This window comes from Urocampus carinirostris, chromosome 1 (assembly GCF_059441175.1).
Source record: "Urocampus carinirostris isolate Australia breed hairy pipefish chromosome 1, RoL_Ucar_1.0, whole genome shotgun sequence".
Lineage (NCBI taxonomy): Eukaryota > Metazoa > Chordata > Actinopteri > Syngnathiformes > Syngnathidae > Urocampus > Urocampus carinirostris.
Window position 1 is genome coordinate 17,490,069 of NC_142349.1, and position 16,441 is coordinate 17,506,509.

Genomic DNA, 16,441 nt, shown 5'->3' on the forward strand with positions numbered 1-16,441 from the left:
GAAGCTTTCAGATTTGTTTTAAATCTTCAAGGTTACAAAAAAACAGATCAGCCGTAAGGGGTGTGGAAATCAAAGACCGCAGAATTGGCTGATAGCTACAATTATGTAATAGTCAAAACAATCGGTTAGTTAGTGTGTAAAAGGGAAAAGTGTGAAGGACATTGTAAAGTGCTTTGGAAGGTCTTCATTGACTTGAAAAAGCGCTATATAAATGCAGACCATTAACGTCACATTTACAAAAATTGGATTTTTATCCAATTGAAATGCTGTGGTGTGACTGTAAACGGCTAGTTCCTGCTAAAAAATAAAAAGTAAAAAAAAAAAAAACTCCAATATGGCAGGTTGATAAAATTTCTGCAAAGAAGAGTGGGACAAAATACCTCCACAGCATTGTGAAAGACGTATTACCAATTAGTAGTAAATGTTTGATTTTTGTTATCATTGCCAAAGGTGGCCCAACTTGCTATTCGGTTCAGTGGGCAAAATCTTTTTCACATAGGGCCAGATAGGTTTTCATTTTTTTTGCGCCTTAATTTGTGGAATCAATCTTTCAAAACTGCAGAGAATTTATCTAAGTTGTCTCTGTAATATTAAGATTGGCTTGATGAACTGAAACCTTTTGAGATTGATATATATGCAAAAACACAGAAATCGGGAGAGGGGCAAATGCTTTTTCACAGCACTGTATTATAACCAGGCAGAAGCTATTCCATTTACTTTTCACTGGTTAAGAATGTTATTACACATTCTGGGGCCTGCACACAAAGAATTTCAGTCACATTTATTCCTGAAATATACATACATAACCAGTGTTCCTTCTAAGCTGCGCGCCTGCTCAACTGCGCACTGCTCGCACGTTCTCAGCGCACAAGAAAATCTAGCCAGCGCACAAAAATGAGGGCTCAAAATTACTAAGAAGTGTCTTAAGTCAAAGTTACAGTGCATGAAGGTAAAAATACACGGGTTCTCCTGACGTTGTGTCCTAAATGCGGTATTTTGAAGTCGAGTCGAAGTAGAACGAAGTTGAGTAATGTTAGTAGAGTTTGTCGAGAACCAGCTTCTTCGGCTCGGCTCACTAAAAGGAACCAGCTGTTTCGGGTCCTAAACGGCTGTTTAGGTTGTTTTTGCCTCTTTAATCCCAACATGACCAAATATTATGTAAAATTATGCACAAAATGACTTAAAGGAGGGGGGGGGGAAAGAAAAAAAAAGAAAAAAAAATACCAAAATGAAAAAGTAGTGAAAAGATGAGAAAAAAAGAAACAAAAGGAAGAAGAAAAAAAGAAGGAAAATTTTAGAAAAAAGCCAGAAAAAAAGAAAAGAAAGAAATGTAAGAAAAAGGTAAATAAAGGAAAAAAAAGAAAAAAGTAACAGCTTGGAAAAAATAAACACAATGAGATTTTTTTTAAAGGAATTTTAAAAAAAGTAGAAAAAAACACGGAAAATAGAAAAAAGTCTGTGTTGCATTCAAATAATTTCCCATTATTTCAAGTGAATCTTGTTGCCAACATTGTACTTCCACTAAAAATGTGATTAAGTACAGTTCTGTATCTTACAACCGACTAAATAAGCCCCCCAAAATGTTAATATTATGCGACAAAATATATCAGGAAATAAAAAGAAATGAATATCTTGTGAAAGAATTGTAAGAACAAATGACGTTTGTAGGCCGTACAACCTTTGCAATAGTACAAGAGTCAATTCATTCAAAAGAGAAAAATAATTTTGCATTGCCGGAAACTCAGCAAAATGTAACGTGATGTCAAGTTTTGGACATGTTTGATAATGACTTAGTTGCCACACTTGAGATTGCTGTTGCTCACTGTTGCTTCAAGCGTTGCTCACCGACTTTGAGTGAACGCTCAGACCCGTGGAAAATTAGAGGGAACATTGTATATAACCACATAAGATCAAACTTCTGTATGAAAGAATAGCAATTATTTTTAATAGGGACAGTGTGTAATATTTAGTGCCTCCTAGTAGCACAAAAAAACTTTCATTCAGTTAAAAAAATTAAATTTGAAAATTCATTTGAATCACCGCCCACGGATTCCTTAATCGCATGGGTCGTCCGGGCACCAATCAGGACACAAGTCTGGGCAGCCTTCTCCACTTTTGACTGTTTCTGGCCTGTTCTTGGGTCGTGGCAAAGTTGGCACCCGTCCATTCCTTAATGTTGTCGGCCAAGTTAGTTTTCGGTCTTCTTTTTCTGGAGATAGATCTTGGCCAGTCCTGATGATTTTGTGATGTGACCACACCACCGAAGTTTTTGTCTGTGCACAGTTGACAACAGTTCTTCGTAGAGTCCAATGTTCCCTCACATGGGCTAATTAGCTGATGCCTAGAAGTTTCCTGTAGCATCGCTTCTCCATGGCCAGGATGTTCATTTTCCAGTTTTGCTATTGAGAGTCCATGGCTCCCAAGCGTAGAGGATGATGGAAGTAACCAACGGTTAGATGAGTCTGATCTTTGATTTCACTGTTATGTTCTTGGCCCTCCAGATGGGTTTATTTCTGGTAAGTGTGGTTGTGGTATGAGCCATGATTACTGGTTGTGATCCCTCTTCTTTTATGAGACCTCCAAGATATTTATTTACATTCAGTGACAGGTTCTATCTCTCTGTGGTTGATTGTGATTTTTGTGGTGATACCTTGGAGATTGTTGGTCATGGTCATTTTTCTCTGGCGATTCCCATCCCATACTGGCTTGATGATTTGTCCAACTGATTGACCAGATCTCCAAGTTCCTGTTCGTCTCCTGCCAATCCAGCATAACATCTGCAAAACAGAGGTTAGTCATGTTGGGCTAAAAAAAATACATGAAATATCATACCAATATTAGTTGTTTTTTTTTTTTTTAAATCATAGGTCAAAATTACTAATTTTCTTTTACATAGTGGAATCCCTACTAAGAAGTTGCCGCCATGTTTGTCTGGCATCTTTCTGCTCTGCTGTCCCCTTAGCACTGGTTTTCATTCGCATTAGACAATGCAGTGCTATGTAGTGGTCAAATATTACACACTGGGGCTTGAAAATCAGAAGAGCATTTAAAAGTGTGGTACAGTATTTGTAACTTTTCTACTCCCTGACACCATGTTCTGCTTTGTGGCATCATTGCAGCCTCTGTCAAGCTTCTTGGGTTGCACATGCAAGTACGTGCATTTCTTAAAAGTGCTCAAATCGAATCTTTTTTTTTTTCATCTTTTTGGGGTTTAGGTTGGCGTTCGGACTGTACTCTCACCATTTTCATTTTAAAACCAAAGTAATATTCTTTGGTAATCCCAAAGCAAATCAAGATTCAGAAATAAAAAGTGCTGCAATAGACACTGTTTTAGAAATTTAGAAGTTTTTAGGAGTCATAATAGACAATAAAATAAGCTGGAAAAAACACATCGGACACATACAAACTAAAGTATCTAAAAGCATTTCAATAATTAATAAACCCAAATTACTTTTGAACTAGAATGCATTGTATTTATTATATTGTTCTCTAGTTCTGCCATACTTAACATAGTTTGCAGAAGTTTGGAACAATAATTAACAAAGTTCACTACAGCCCCTTTTTTTCCTCCAAAAATGTGCAATTATAACCAGCAATGAGTGTTTTACCATTTGCTGAGCTCCTTCATTCCTAGACTAAGTTTGATTTTTATTACTTGTTCATAGGTGCCAAAATTGAAATAAACTAAGTGTTGTTTTTACTCAACTGCTACAGCCAGTGCGTTGTCATTTATGTACGTATTTGTTTAGCCTTCGCCTTCTAAAAACGCCAGTTGACATGTTATCATCAGAGCCAAAAAGAAATCCGCAGGTTTGAGAGTGTTCCCCATTCACCCCCTGGTGTTGTCGAATGCTTTGCCCCTTGAAATTCAATCTGCAATCACAGTGTAAGTGGCTTAAAACACACTTATATTCGATAGATTATGAGTGATGTTGACCTCACATTCTTGTCTTCTTGTCCTTGAGGGATAAGGATAAGCCTGGTTGTCGAATGCATTTCGATCCACCGTACCAGCACTTGGACGTGATCTGCGGCATCATCTAGAACCGGCTACATCGGTCAAGTATTTGGAACAGGAAGCTGTCAACAACTGGACATTGTGTAATTACCTACAGTGGCTTGTAAAACTTTTTGGCCCCCTTGAACTTTGTGACCGTTTGCCACACTTCAGACTTCAAACATCAAGATATAAAAATATTATTTCTTGTGAAGCATCAACAATAAGTAGGACACAATCATGAAGTGAAACACACTCTCTTTGATATTTTACACTTTTTTAACAAATAAAAAACAAAAAAGTGGGTGTGCAAAATTATTCAGCCTCTTTACTTTCAGTGCAGCAAACTGTCCAGAAGTTCAGTGAGGATCTCTGAATGATTCAATGTTGATCTAAATGACTAACGATGATAAATAGAATCCACCTGTGTGTAATCAAGTCTGTGTATGAATGCACCTGCACTGCGATAGTCTCAGAGATCTATTTAAAGCGCAGAGAGCATCTTGGAAAACGAGGAACACACCAGGCAGGTCCGAGATACTGTAGTGGGGAATTTTAAAGCTGGATTTGGATACAAAATGATTTCCCAAGCTGTAAACATCCCAAAGACCACTGTGCAAGCAATAATATGGAAATGGAAGGAATGTCAGACCACTGCAAATCTACCAAGATCGGGCCGTCCTCCTAAACTTTCAGCTCATACAAGAAGAAAACTGATCTGAGATGCAGCCAAGAGGCCCATAATTACTCTGGATGAACTGCAGAGGTCTACAGCTGAGGTGGGAGAATCTGTCCACAGGACAACAATCAGTCGTATACTGCACAAATCTGGCTTTTGTGGAAGAGTGGAAAGAAGGAAGCCATTTCTTAAAGATATCCATAAAAGTGTCGTTTATAATTTGCCAGAAGCCACCTAGGAGACACATCAAACATGTGGAAGAAGATGCTCTGGCCAGATGAGACCAAAATCGAAAATTTTGGCAACAATGCAAGACATTATGTTTGGCGTTCCTCTTATTGTTGATTTTCCACAAGAAATTTCAGTTTTATATCTTTATGTTTAAAGTCTGAAATGTGGCAAAAGGTCACAAAGACAAATAGTTTCGCAAGCCATTGAACATTTTATCTTGATAATATGTGTATATTATCTGGCGATTCCCTTGTAACACCTATTGCAGCCTAGTCATCCTGGAGGGAATTATCTCATGTGTGACCCCTTCTCAAAGTTTCGTCATGTTCCTCATGCTGAGGTTTTGGATTTTTTTCCTTGTCCTCGTGTAGGTTTTCAGATCAGGGGACTGTGAAACGGTAGTTTGTACAGCCCTTTAAGGCTTCTTATGATTAAAGGCTACACAAATAAACATGACTTAACTTGTTTGTTTATTCACTTGTTCATTCATTCGTGTAGGTATTTGTTTATACGTTAAATTTGGTTGCAAACAAATCTATGCATTTAAAATTTGAAAAATCCTCCGAAATGGCAGCCACTAGTCCTGTGCTTTGTGATGTCAGTCGAATTCATCAACAATACCGGCGCATCACTTGTTTACTCACGGGCGCTCTCTTGAGTTCTGTAGCTAGAATTGCATGACCTAAACGACAGCACCGTCACATTGATTAACACTTTATACAGTACAACATTGAATGGGCTTCTGTTACATTCTAGATTTTTTGCAACCTAAAACGAGGAATGTAATCACGTGTTTTCCATTAAAAATAAGCAAAGTACTGTATTATTTTGTATAATGTATCTGGTTCTTGTTTCTATTCGGACACTTTTATGCTTACACAAAACAATCAATTTGATCAGGTGAAATTGAGTAAACGTGACAGTTGGGCATACGACTGATACATTTGTATTGAGCGGCGTAAAGAAACGTTTATAAGCTTCGTTAAGGATTCATCTTGCGTGTATCAACCTCGTAACAAAAATGTTAATCCTATGGCAGTTGTGCGTGCTAGAATGCTAACATGATGCTCAACCCGCCCAGCAGCGGATCCACAGATGAGCCAAGAAAATCAGCGGCTGTGCAGCCACAAATCAGCTTGTACAAAGGCCCCCGAAGTGGACACAAAACCAACCCTATAAGTGTCATTCTGGTGAGCTCTGGCAGTCGCGGGAACAAGTTATTGTTCCGATATCCTTTCCAACGAACTTCCGAGTGCGCGTCGTCCCACGCAGGTGAACACTACCCTCTCACTGGCATAATCATTTCATCTGCAACAAATACATGTCAATATTATGTTTTTTTTTATGGTTATAGTGGTTCTCATGTTTGCCTCATTTATAAAAAGACTACGTACGCACAGAACAAGCCGCCATTTGTAAGCAACGTTTGGTATTTATAAACTGACGGGAGACTTTCGCGGGAGCTCTGGCTCTGTCGTACAACACAATTTGGAGAAACAGGAAACTACGACACAACGGCAGAGGATGAAACCTAAGAAAGTACTGTATTTTGAATAAAAGCCTTTGTGCCCAAACATAGTACTTTTCACATAACGCATATGAAGAGTACGTTTGAAAAACTAAGTAAGAGGCGTGGTCGTCAGTGACTCTTCCCTGGAGCACACACAAAAACACGCAAATAAATTATTCAATTATTAATATTCAATCAGGGCAGCACGGTGGAACAGTGGTGTGTGCGTGTGCGGCACTGTTCTGAGATCATGAGATCGAACCTTCCTGTGTGGAGTTTGCATGTTCCCTCCGTGCTTGCGTGGGTTTCTTCCGGGCACTCCGGTTTCCTTCCACATTCCAAAAACATGCATGTCCGGTTAATTGGCCGGTCCAAATTGTCCCTAGGTGTGAATGAGGGAGTGAGTTGTCTGTCTCTGTGTGCTCTTGCAAGCCACTGTAGATATAAAGTCGTTTTAGTGACGTTTGCGCTGGAGGGCACATTTCACGCGAGAGATGCATTTTTAGACACAACCCTGGCCCTCTGAGGCATTATTGTCTACAGCATCTGCCACTCCTTTGCCTTTTGGGCATTTGTGATGCCAACGTCGAGCCCCCCTAATAAAAATTGTTTCCGACAATCCGTCTCACCCACGAGAACCTTCTCTTCAAGTTGTCTATAGTTGCACTTTCTTGCTCAGCTTTAACCATCTTCATGTTTGGTACATTTAAATGATCAACACGGACATACAGGAGTGATTCCTTAACGTGTGCCAACTTTAGAGTGTATTGTGATATATAAGGAAAACAGGCGTGGGACTTTCGTGCCGAATGTCATATACATCAAAAAGTTTTTGTTAGGATGCACTTCCAGTGTTTCCACCGATAGCTACCCTTAGTGATATTTCCTACGCACAGTATAATTGAGGCCCCTGGTCCAACTTGAGGACCTACTATTCCACCCTCATGACAAGCTACAGTATCCACACATAATAAGTTAAAGCACAATTCTTTCTTGGATGAAAGTTCTACTCTTGTAAACATCCATAGAAATTTACTTCATTGTTAGAGTGCAACACTTGGGAAAATGAAAGAAAAGCTGATGAAACGTTAGTTAGTTTAAAGAGGGGCATCTGCTAAACATTGATTAGATGTTTTGCTTCATTCAGAATTTGTTGCTCAGTAAATGTCAAGTCTTTGCTTTAAAACGTCTTTTTTCCCACACAAGCAAAACAGCATAATCGCTATGTCCTGAATACGACACGAGAGGTTGAAGATCAGGATGGAGATTCAAGGTACTCTCTTCGTTTTATTTTGCAAGCTTTAACACAAAGTGTTCAAGCAGTCCTGCTAGCCACACATTAGATCCTGGTGTTTTCAAACCAACAGAAAAACAAGGCAGCCTTATGTAAACCTAGTCAGCTAGATTTTTACCTAGTTGTACAGTAATCCCTTGGTTATCGCAGTTAATGGGGACCAGAACTCCCTGCAAAAAGTGAGAATTCGCACACCTTCATCAAACCCCCCATGGGTCAAACTTTCTCGAGATGACGTCCTTATTGAATGACAGTATAAGACTGTTAACAAAATAAGAACTACAGTGGAACCTCGGTTTTCGAACGCCTCTCAGTTCAAACAAATCGGTTCTCGACCAAAAATTTTGAGAAATTCTTGCTTCGCTTTACGTTCAAAAAATCGGAGTTCGAACGCCGGTACGCTAGGGGCGATGCTGAGCGGCGTACGGGTGTAGTTTGCCCCCACCCCTCGTGAAGAACTGTTGTCACGTGACCGCGCACTTCTTTTTGCTTTCGTTTTTAAAATCGGTGAACGGAGTGTTTTAACCCCTAATTATGCCTCGGAAAAAGCTCGGTGCAAGCAGCAAAGTTGCTACAGGTGAAAAAAGAAGAGTAGTGCGTACAACTATTGCATTTAAGAAAGAAATAATAGCAAAATATGAAGAAGGTGTGTGAGTTTCCGATCTTGCTATACATACAGCATGGCCTCTGCTGAGCACCACAAAGGTAAGAAATCCTATTCATAAATCTTTTCTTTATCCTTTAACCGCTCACCACTTGTTGTGGAGACCCCGGTGCTAAATGACGTGTAAACGACCTGATTTTTTTATTTTTACACGTTCATGTTAGCGTAATCTTTCGTACGGAAGATTACACTAACGCGAACGTACGATTAGCCTGGGTTAGCTTCATGTTTACGTTCATGGTAAGCCCTCAAGGATTTGGAACGGATTAAAATGATTTTACATAACTTTTAATGGCAAAAACGATTTTCGGTGATCCACCAAATCGGTTTTCGAACAGGGTTTTGGAACGGATTATGGTCGAGAACCGAGGTTCCACTGTATAGAGCTACAAAAAAACCCCACAGACTTTTAGTTAAATGAATGGTATTTTATTGTCATTATACAAAGGTACAACAACATTTGAGGGCTTGTCCTTTCAAAATAAGAGATTTAGAGAGCAGCTGGCTAGCCGCACATGAGCATTGGGTATCCTCGGAATAAGCCATGATAAAAATACAACCTCCCCAAATATAGCGTTTCCCGCGAGTTGTATAGCTCCTGGTCATCATGGGTAATGGATCTGGCGTTGTTGAGATACAGGCTCGGCAGGTGTGGCTTAAGAAAGTTGTTGCCCAAGCCATCAATTTAGTGGTGTGTGTTTACTGTTTTGGATCAGCATAAAGAAAGAATGTAAGATAACTTTTATTGACAGATTTTGAAACGGTTTTCTAACATAGAGAACATTGTTTACAATAAGATTAGACTTGACACTCCAATATAAACATGTAAAAAAAAATAATAAAATAATTAATTAATAAAATTAATAAAAAGAACGTCAGGATAAATGGGCAAAATATTTAAACACAACCGCTTGGGGACTGGCTTAAATTGTAAGTGCACTTTTCTCACCTCGGCCACCACCTGTTTGACCTGCTGCCTTCCGACAAGCGCTACAGGTCACACAAAACAAAAACAAACAGACTCAGAGACAGTTTTTCCCCCAGAGCCATTACCACCCTTAACATAGACCGCACAACAAACTGAAACTCTTGCAAACACACTACCTCATACAGATGTAAACTTGTACTCACGCCTATGCTCACTTTGCACAATGTTGACTATTTTTCTGCACAATGTTGACTATTTCTGCACTTAACGTATATTGCACTAATACGATCCCAAAACTGTATGTAACACCCTACATGCCCACATTTCTTGTGTAAATATTGTGTAAATTATAACCTTATCTTCTTTGTTCCTTTATATTGTGTATCGTATTTTCCGCACTAAAAGGCGCACCGGGTTATAGGGCGCACCCCGAAAAAATAGTTTTTGGTCCTATTTTTGACATACATAAGACGCACCGGATTATAAGGCGCTACAATGGGAACGTTGACAAAACAGTCAGATAGTTTAGTCATTACCCCCTTAACATTCCGAAAGCTTGCAAAGACGCAAATACGTGTCGAGAACACGTGCGGATGCGGTGTCTGCACAATGTCACTCAAATGCATCGTTCCATCATTCGGAAGGTTAAAGTCTTGGGATTCAAGAAATGCCAACCATTCCTTAATTTCTCTTTTCTTTTTTGCTCGCAACCTTACTGTATATATGACAATAAACACTTGGAATTGAGTTTAATTTAAAAATAGACACTCCATTCCATCCATTATCTGCACCGCTTATCACAGAAACATCGAGTTCAGTCTGAAACAAGATACAGGGATAATATATATAGCCGGAGTAGCTCACCAGAGTCGTTGTGTTCATAATAATGTGCAGCCGTGGTCCTCTTATATCCGTGAGTTTAGTAAATCCAGGAGAATAAAATATTTACAAATACAAAATAGTAAAAAAATGGTTTTTGTATGCCGTCAGCCACGTGCTATACGCATTCATCTTTTCCGGCCAATTGCAGGCTTTGTTTTTCCGTTTAAGCCAATGCCAGCCTGTAAATGATAAAAAGGATCCGCCCCTTGACCTCCGAATAACTTTAGCCAATAGTGATCGATTCAACTGATGATTGACACGTCTTTTTTGGCCAATTGCAGGCTTTGTTTTGCCGTTCAAGCCTATGCCAGCTTGTAAATGATAAAAAGGATCCTCCCCTTGACCGCCGAATAACTTTAGCCAATAGTGATCCATTCAAATGATGATTGACACATTGGTTAGCCAATGAAACGTCGGTAAAAAAATCTAGCTACACCGCGGACTACTTGGCGTTCGGGGGAAAATCTAGTCGGCGGCTGCAAGTTAGTTGCAAGACTTTGCGAATTAATATTGATCCATAAATAAGGCGCATGGTCAGCTTTTGAAAAAAATAAAGGCTTTTAGGTGCGCCTTATAGTGCGGAAAATACGGTAAATTATAACCTTATCTTTTTTGTACCTTTATCTTCTTTGTTTTCTTTTATCCTCACTGTCAAACATGAAACTGGAGTGCCACGCCCGATTTCGTTTTTCACAATATGTTCAACCCATTTTGTAACAATGACAATAAATGTATATTCTATTCTGTTCTATTCTATTCTACATTTTCACAGTCTTGTGCAGTAGTTTAGGGTGGTGATGCCCTGTGGAAGCAACGTTTTTTAAGCCTGTTAATCCTTATTTTAAGGGACCTTTAGCATCTACTAGAGGGCAGCAGGCCAAAGAATTATTGTAAAATGTGATACAATCTGTCATTCCTCTTCTCAACTAATCTGATCAGCTAAAATATTTTAATTTTGGTCATTGAATTCCAAAATACAAAGTTTTTTAAACTAAGAACTTAGAAAACATGATAATAATTATACATTTTGTCATTTTTTTGTCCATTTCAAGTAATTTGATAAACATGTTGAGAATTTCTACCTAAATAAAGCTACTGTAATTTACTGTTGTCAGGCAAAAACGTTAAAATCTCCTAAACGAACCTTTTTAATGACACATTCAAACTGTCAATGGTTAGTTTTAAACGCTGTTACTTGTTTGGTCTCACTAATATCACGATTATATTATATATTGTACGATTTCTGAAAAATTAACATTTATCAAATAATTTTTGTTTAGAAGTCGGACAAATATTGCATTCAGATTCCACACAGACCAGTCTTATATGGTAGAAGTCATAAAAAAGGAACTATTAACTCTAGGGAAGAAGTGATTTTGTGGATACTGAGAATTCTAATCCAAAAGGTATATCAATGATTACAGTACTTGATTTTAGAAAAAAATGCAATTAACTTTGATAATTGATCAGTTGTCGATGAATCAATTAGTTGCACCTTGATACAGTATGTCACAAAACTGAGTACACCCCTCACATTTCTGCAGAAATTTCATTATAATTAAGTGAACAGCACTGGAGTAACATCATTCAGACACAATTAAAGGTAGTCGATGTAAAGCTTTTATAGCAGTGTAAATTAGATTTTTTTTCCCTCATAAAACTTGGGATATTGCCATTAGTAGCTAAATTCTTGTTAACAATAGTGAGTACACCCTTAAGTAAAGATTCCTCAAGTTCAATATTTTGTGTGGTCACCACGATTTTGCAGAACCACTTAATTCCTCCTGGCAATGGATTTCACCAGAGCCTAAAAAAATTGCCACTGTAATTCTTCCACTCCTCCATGTCAACATGACGGAGCTGGGGGATATTCAAGATCTTTTACTTCCCCAAATTCTGCTTGAGGGTGCCCCAAAGATGTTCATTAGTTTCGAATCTGGAGGCATGTTCCATCCCTTTACCCTTAGCCCATTTAAAAAAGCCATGGTCATCGTAGAAGTGTATTTGGAGTCATTGTCAGGCTGGAACATTGCCTGGCGACCCAGTTTCAGAGGGAGGGAATCATTCTCTGCTCCAGTATTATACAGTGCATGATTGAGCTTGTGGTTCCCTTAATGAAAAGCAACTCCCTAATTCCAGTTGCACTTATGCAGCCCCAAACCATGAAATTCCCAACGCTATGCTTGACTTTAGGCACAACACAAACATGTTTGTACTCCTCACCTGGTTGCCGCCACGAATGCTTCACACTATCTGAGCCACATAAATTAATCTTTGTTTCATCCGACCAGAAGATATCGTTCCAGTCAGCGTTGGCCTTTGTTTACATACTTCTTTTCCTTGTGAAAAAGATGTTTCTTCAGTGATGTTCTATTAAACATTATAATTAAATCACTGCAGAAATGTTAGAAGTGTACACACTTTTGTGACATACTGTTTGTAGCCAGTTGTTGGTATATTACAAGAATTAGGAACTACATGTCGGTCATTTTTGGTTGTCATCCAGATATTCCATTCAAAGCAGCCTGTCAATCAATGTGGGTGTGTGGCATCTGTTGCAGCTTCCCATTTTGTTTGCTTGTTTCTTTTTTTGTTTTGTTTTGTTGATGGGTTGGTTCCTATTTCAGAGAGCCATCTTCATTAAGTGACGAACAGTTGGTAGCTGGGTAAGACTCTGGGATCCTCCCAAAACCCTTTGTCTCTATAACTCGCTCTCTTTTCTTGTATTTGGTGCAAACGGTTTGTTCATAGTAAAGCAATTATGATGATTCACTAGTCTTTGTATTATTGTGCTCTGCTTTTCCTGTCTGATAACTGATTAAAGCAAAATCAGGCAACCTGCAGCATGTTACACCTGTTGAAATTGGCCCCAACCTAAATTAAAGTCACTTGTTTTTCTTCCAAAGTCAGTGATTTTTTTTCCCCCAAAGCCTCTGTCATTGCAGCATGAATTCTCTTTTGCACGAATCCTTGGCAAAATGTTTTTCCACACACAAAATTGGTGTTTCTCTGTTAAACGAATCACAGAAAATGGTTGTAGTTAATTGTGCTACCAAACTTTCTCATCTTATGAACCTTTCTAAATGTGTTGTTGTTTTTCCTCCCTGTGCATCTCACCTTTTGGTCTTATAGGTTTTCCGACAGTATCCTGGCAACCATCCTGGCCACCAAATCGGACATGTGCGGCAAGAAGTTTGAGTTAAAGATTGACAATGTTCGCTTTGTGGGTCACCCAACTCTGCTGCAGCATCCACCCATCATTCAGGTCAGTATGGAGGAAACCAATGCAGGTTTTTACTCTTTCAACCGTCTTATTTTGTTGTTTAGAAAATGTCTGATTTTAAACTTCTGCTTTTGTGTCAATACCAAAACATTTACCTCATTGGATCTTTAGTATTGCCAAAAATGTTTTCAAGAATCATTTTAACTCATTCAATGCCAGATTATTTTCTCAACTTGGGAGAACGAGTGCTAGCCAATTATTGCCATTCTGACACACTTTTGAAGTCATACAGAAAATAGTTTTGTAGCTATATGGGCGTTGGACAAATAAAAGTAAAACTTGTCTTTGATTTAAAAAAAAGTATGTCTTTAGCTTTTACTTTTGCAAATAACAGTTGCTTCGTTTCTTGAAAATCCTCATTTGAAAGAAAATCTCTGAGAAAAACGGCTTTTTGTAAAAGGATGCATTTCAAGTAAGACTTTCACTTCGGTGCTTATTTTTTTGCACTTGTGACACCACAAACATATAAACAATGCTTTCCATAAACACATGGGCACTTTGCTTGCAAAATAACATTTTATTGTAAGAACACTAAACCTATGCATGATTGATGCATACATTTTTCAAGAACTCTTCAGCGCACAGTGTTCCCGGTGATGTGATCACACAATTTCGGTCATCATGGCGATCGCATTTCTGCAGACTGACCAGACAGTGACGATGGGACTTCGTCATCTTTTTTTGAAAGGGATAAGCTCTGTTGAGGAGTGAACTGTCTATTAGCATTTGTCAACTGTTGACTATCACCACACTGCTTCACTATGCCTAAGGAAGCAACACTAGGAAAACAAAAATCGGATCAAAGGTACTACTGTGATTTATCATACTGGAATCATTCCTAGATGCTCCACACTTTATGATTGTTGAGCAGCACAAAACCCTTTATTATAGTTTTTAGAATAAATCAAGAAAACTACTTATTTTTATATTTTGGCATTTAGGGACAATGATTCTGAAAATGTATTTATACGTTTTGGCATTGAATAAGTTAACGGAGTGAATCACTCAAGGAGTTCTATTATTTCTTAAATTATAAAACATGACTTAAAGGGACACCTTAATATAGATAGATAGATAGATAGATAGATACTTTATTCATCCCCGTAGGGAAATTCACACTTCCAGCAGTCTACCCCGTTGTTTATTAACAGATGAACATGATGCCCTAGGGGTGCTTGTAGCGAAGTGGATGACGTCACGCCAGTCCAAAAATTCGACATCCCTGCGGCAGATGGAAAACTTTTCTTTGTGAAAATCCAGGGATACACCACCTCGTGTTAGCAAGTCCGCCTCCTCTCCGATTCCCCCCGGCTTTCGTGTCTCTGTTTAGCGGCGTTGAAGCCGGATTGCTCCGGGTAGCTCCGGGTGGCTACACGTTAGCGTCCGGAATGCTAAACGTGAGCAACGTTTCCGCAAAACACAGCAACTGCGCTCCCTGTGCGCTTCGATGTTTTCCACCAGCACTCGATCTTATTTGGTCGTGAGTTCGCATTTACCATGATTACGGATGGTACCGAAGACTTATAACGCCGCTAGCCGCTTCGCTAGCTCCGGCTTTCCTTCCACGATAGGCCCCTTCATCACGCCGGCACGAGAATTTTTCAGGGCAAGGAGTTGAAATTCCTTGAATACAAAACCCATGTCCATAGGATAGAAGTAATCCATAGTGTAGTTGTCAAAACGGGAAGAAAAAACACCGAAGATAGGAGCAGACAATAAAACAATAGGGCAGCTGCTGGAAAAGGCAGCCGCTCGTGGCAGCGCCGCTTTTTATATATTATTATTATATTATATATTTGACCACAAGATCTCACTGTGCATCGAGCACAAGGAAAGAATACAAACTATGGAGGCTCAATGTGACCAAATCGAACTACTTTTTTCTGAGGACAAAGTTTTCATCAGAGGGACGAAACCATGACCAACTTGCCGAGGTGCTTAACTTGTTTGGGTGTTCGGGTATTTGGGTAGGCCATGGTAATTGTTGTTGTGTTTTTTGCTACTTTTTCATTTTTTATTTTCATTGTTTTTGTGTATGTGTTTGTCTTGCTGTCGGTCACCCCTCTCGAGGGATATGACCAGGGTAGGTAGCCAGGTAGGTAGGCAGGCAGGCAGGCAGGCAAAGTTTTGATGAAAGCCATTCCTGCCATCTAGTGCTGATTTAACACACTGTAATCATTCCTAGAAGCTTAATACTTAGAATAGCTGTGCCATCGCCGTTAGAAAGGTTTGAAATGATTTTTTTTTTTTTTACATAACCTGAGCTATTTGCCCGCCATCTTGCTGCTAAGGGTACCCTAACTATGGGTGCATTTACCTAAACATTTATGCAAAAGTTCTCTGTTTTTATTTCTCACACCTGCTCGAGGAAGTTTCCCTTCTTCACTCGCTTGAATAAGGATTGAAGACCTGGACAAATTTGTCTACAACACAGCACACATTTTCAAAATTTACAATGGAAAAGGCCTATTTGTCTCAATTTTACACATTGTATTGTTAGAGAGTCGTGAGAAGACAGATGAGGAATAAAAACCTTTAGAAACAAAATTGTATATCTTGATTCAAACATGGACAAGCAAATGACGTAAGACATGATCATGATTTAAAATAATTGATAGAAGAAATGTACAAAGTTGATGGGTCTCTCAAAAGCCTTCAACGTGTCGTCACTTTTTTCTTTACAGGTGATTTGTTCATTTTGTGATGTGATGTTAGTTGTAACATGAGTAAAATGGAAAAGAATAATGTTAAAAATAGGTCACAAGTTCTTTTTAATGTTTTGATTTTTTTAATTTCAGGTTTCTAAAACAGATCCCTCTCCAAAGAGGGAAATGCCTACCATGATCCTGTTCAATGTGGTCTTTGCTCTGCGGGTATGAAAAGTTTCGCACATACACACTCTGTTCACCACTCTGCAATCGTCAAAACATAATAAAATCACAAAATGTGTCAAAGAGGCTAAAGCTCTGTTTT

At 38.8% G+C, this 16,441-nt stretch overlaps 1 protein-coding gene and 1 long non-coding RNA gene across 3 annotated transcripts in view; one reads left to right on the top strand and one right to left on the bottom strand.

Moving 5' to 3' along the window:
• Nucleotides 1-6,545, bottom strand: LOC148373771 (uncharacterized). The gene is made up of 4 exons (XR_015849784.1): nucleotides 6,302-6,545; nucleotides 6,080-6,215; nucleotides 2,651-2,777; nucleotides 1-2,577 (listed from the first exon to the last, which is right to left on the bottom strand). It is a non-coding gene; the product is annotated as an uncharacterized LOC148373771 (long non-coding RNA).
• nprl3 (NPR3-like, GATOR1 complex subunit) overlaps nucleotides 5,636-16,441 on the top strand; it is a 26,655-nt gene continuing 15,849 nt past the window's right edge. Inside the window, exons 1-5 of one of the 2 annotated variants that reach the window (XM_088329130.1) lie at nucleotides 5,637-6,179; nucleotides 7,624-7,690; nucleotides 12,813-12,851; nucleotides 13,318-13,450; nucleotides 16,267-16,341. In XM_088329130.1, coding sequence (XP_088185256.1) covers nucleotides 5,969-6,179; nucleotides 7,624-7,690; nucleotides 12,813-12,851; nucleotides 13,318-13,450; nucleotides 16,267-16,341 — 525 coding nt within the window. In that variant the 5' untranslated portion in view covers nucleotides 5,637-5,968. Of the gene's footprint in view, nucleotides 6,180-7,623; nucleotides 7,691-12,812; nucleotides 12,852-13,317; nucleotides 13,451-16,266; nucleotides 16,342-16,441 lie in introns of both variants that reach the window. The other variant, XM_088329139.1, reaches the window with a different exon arrangement.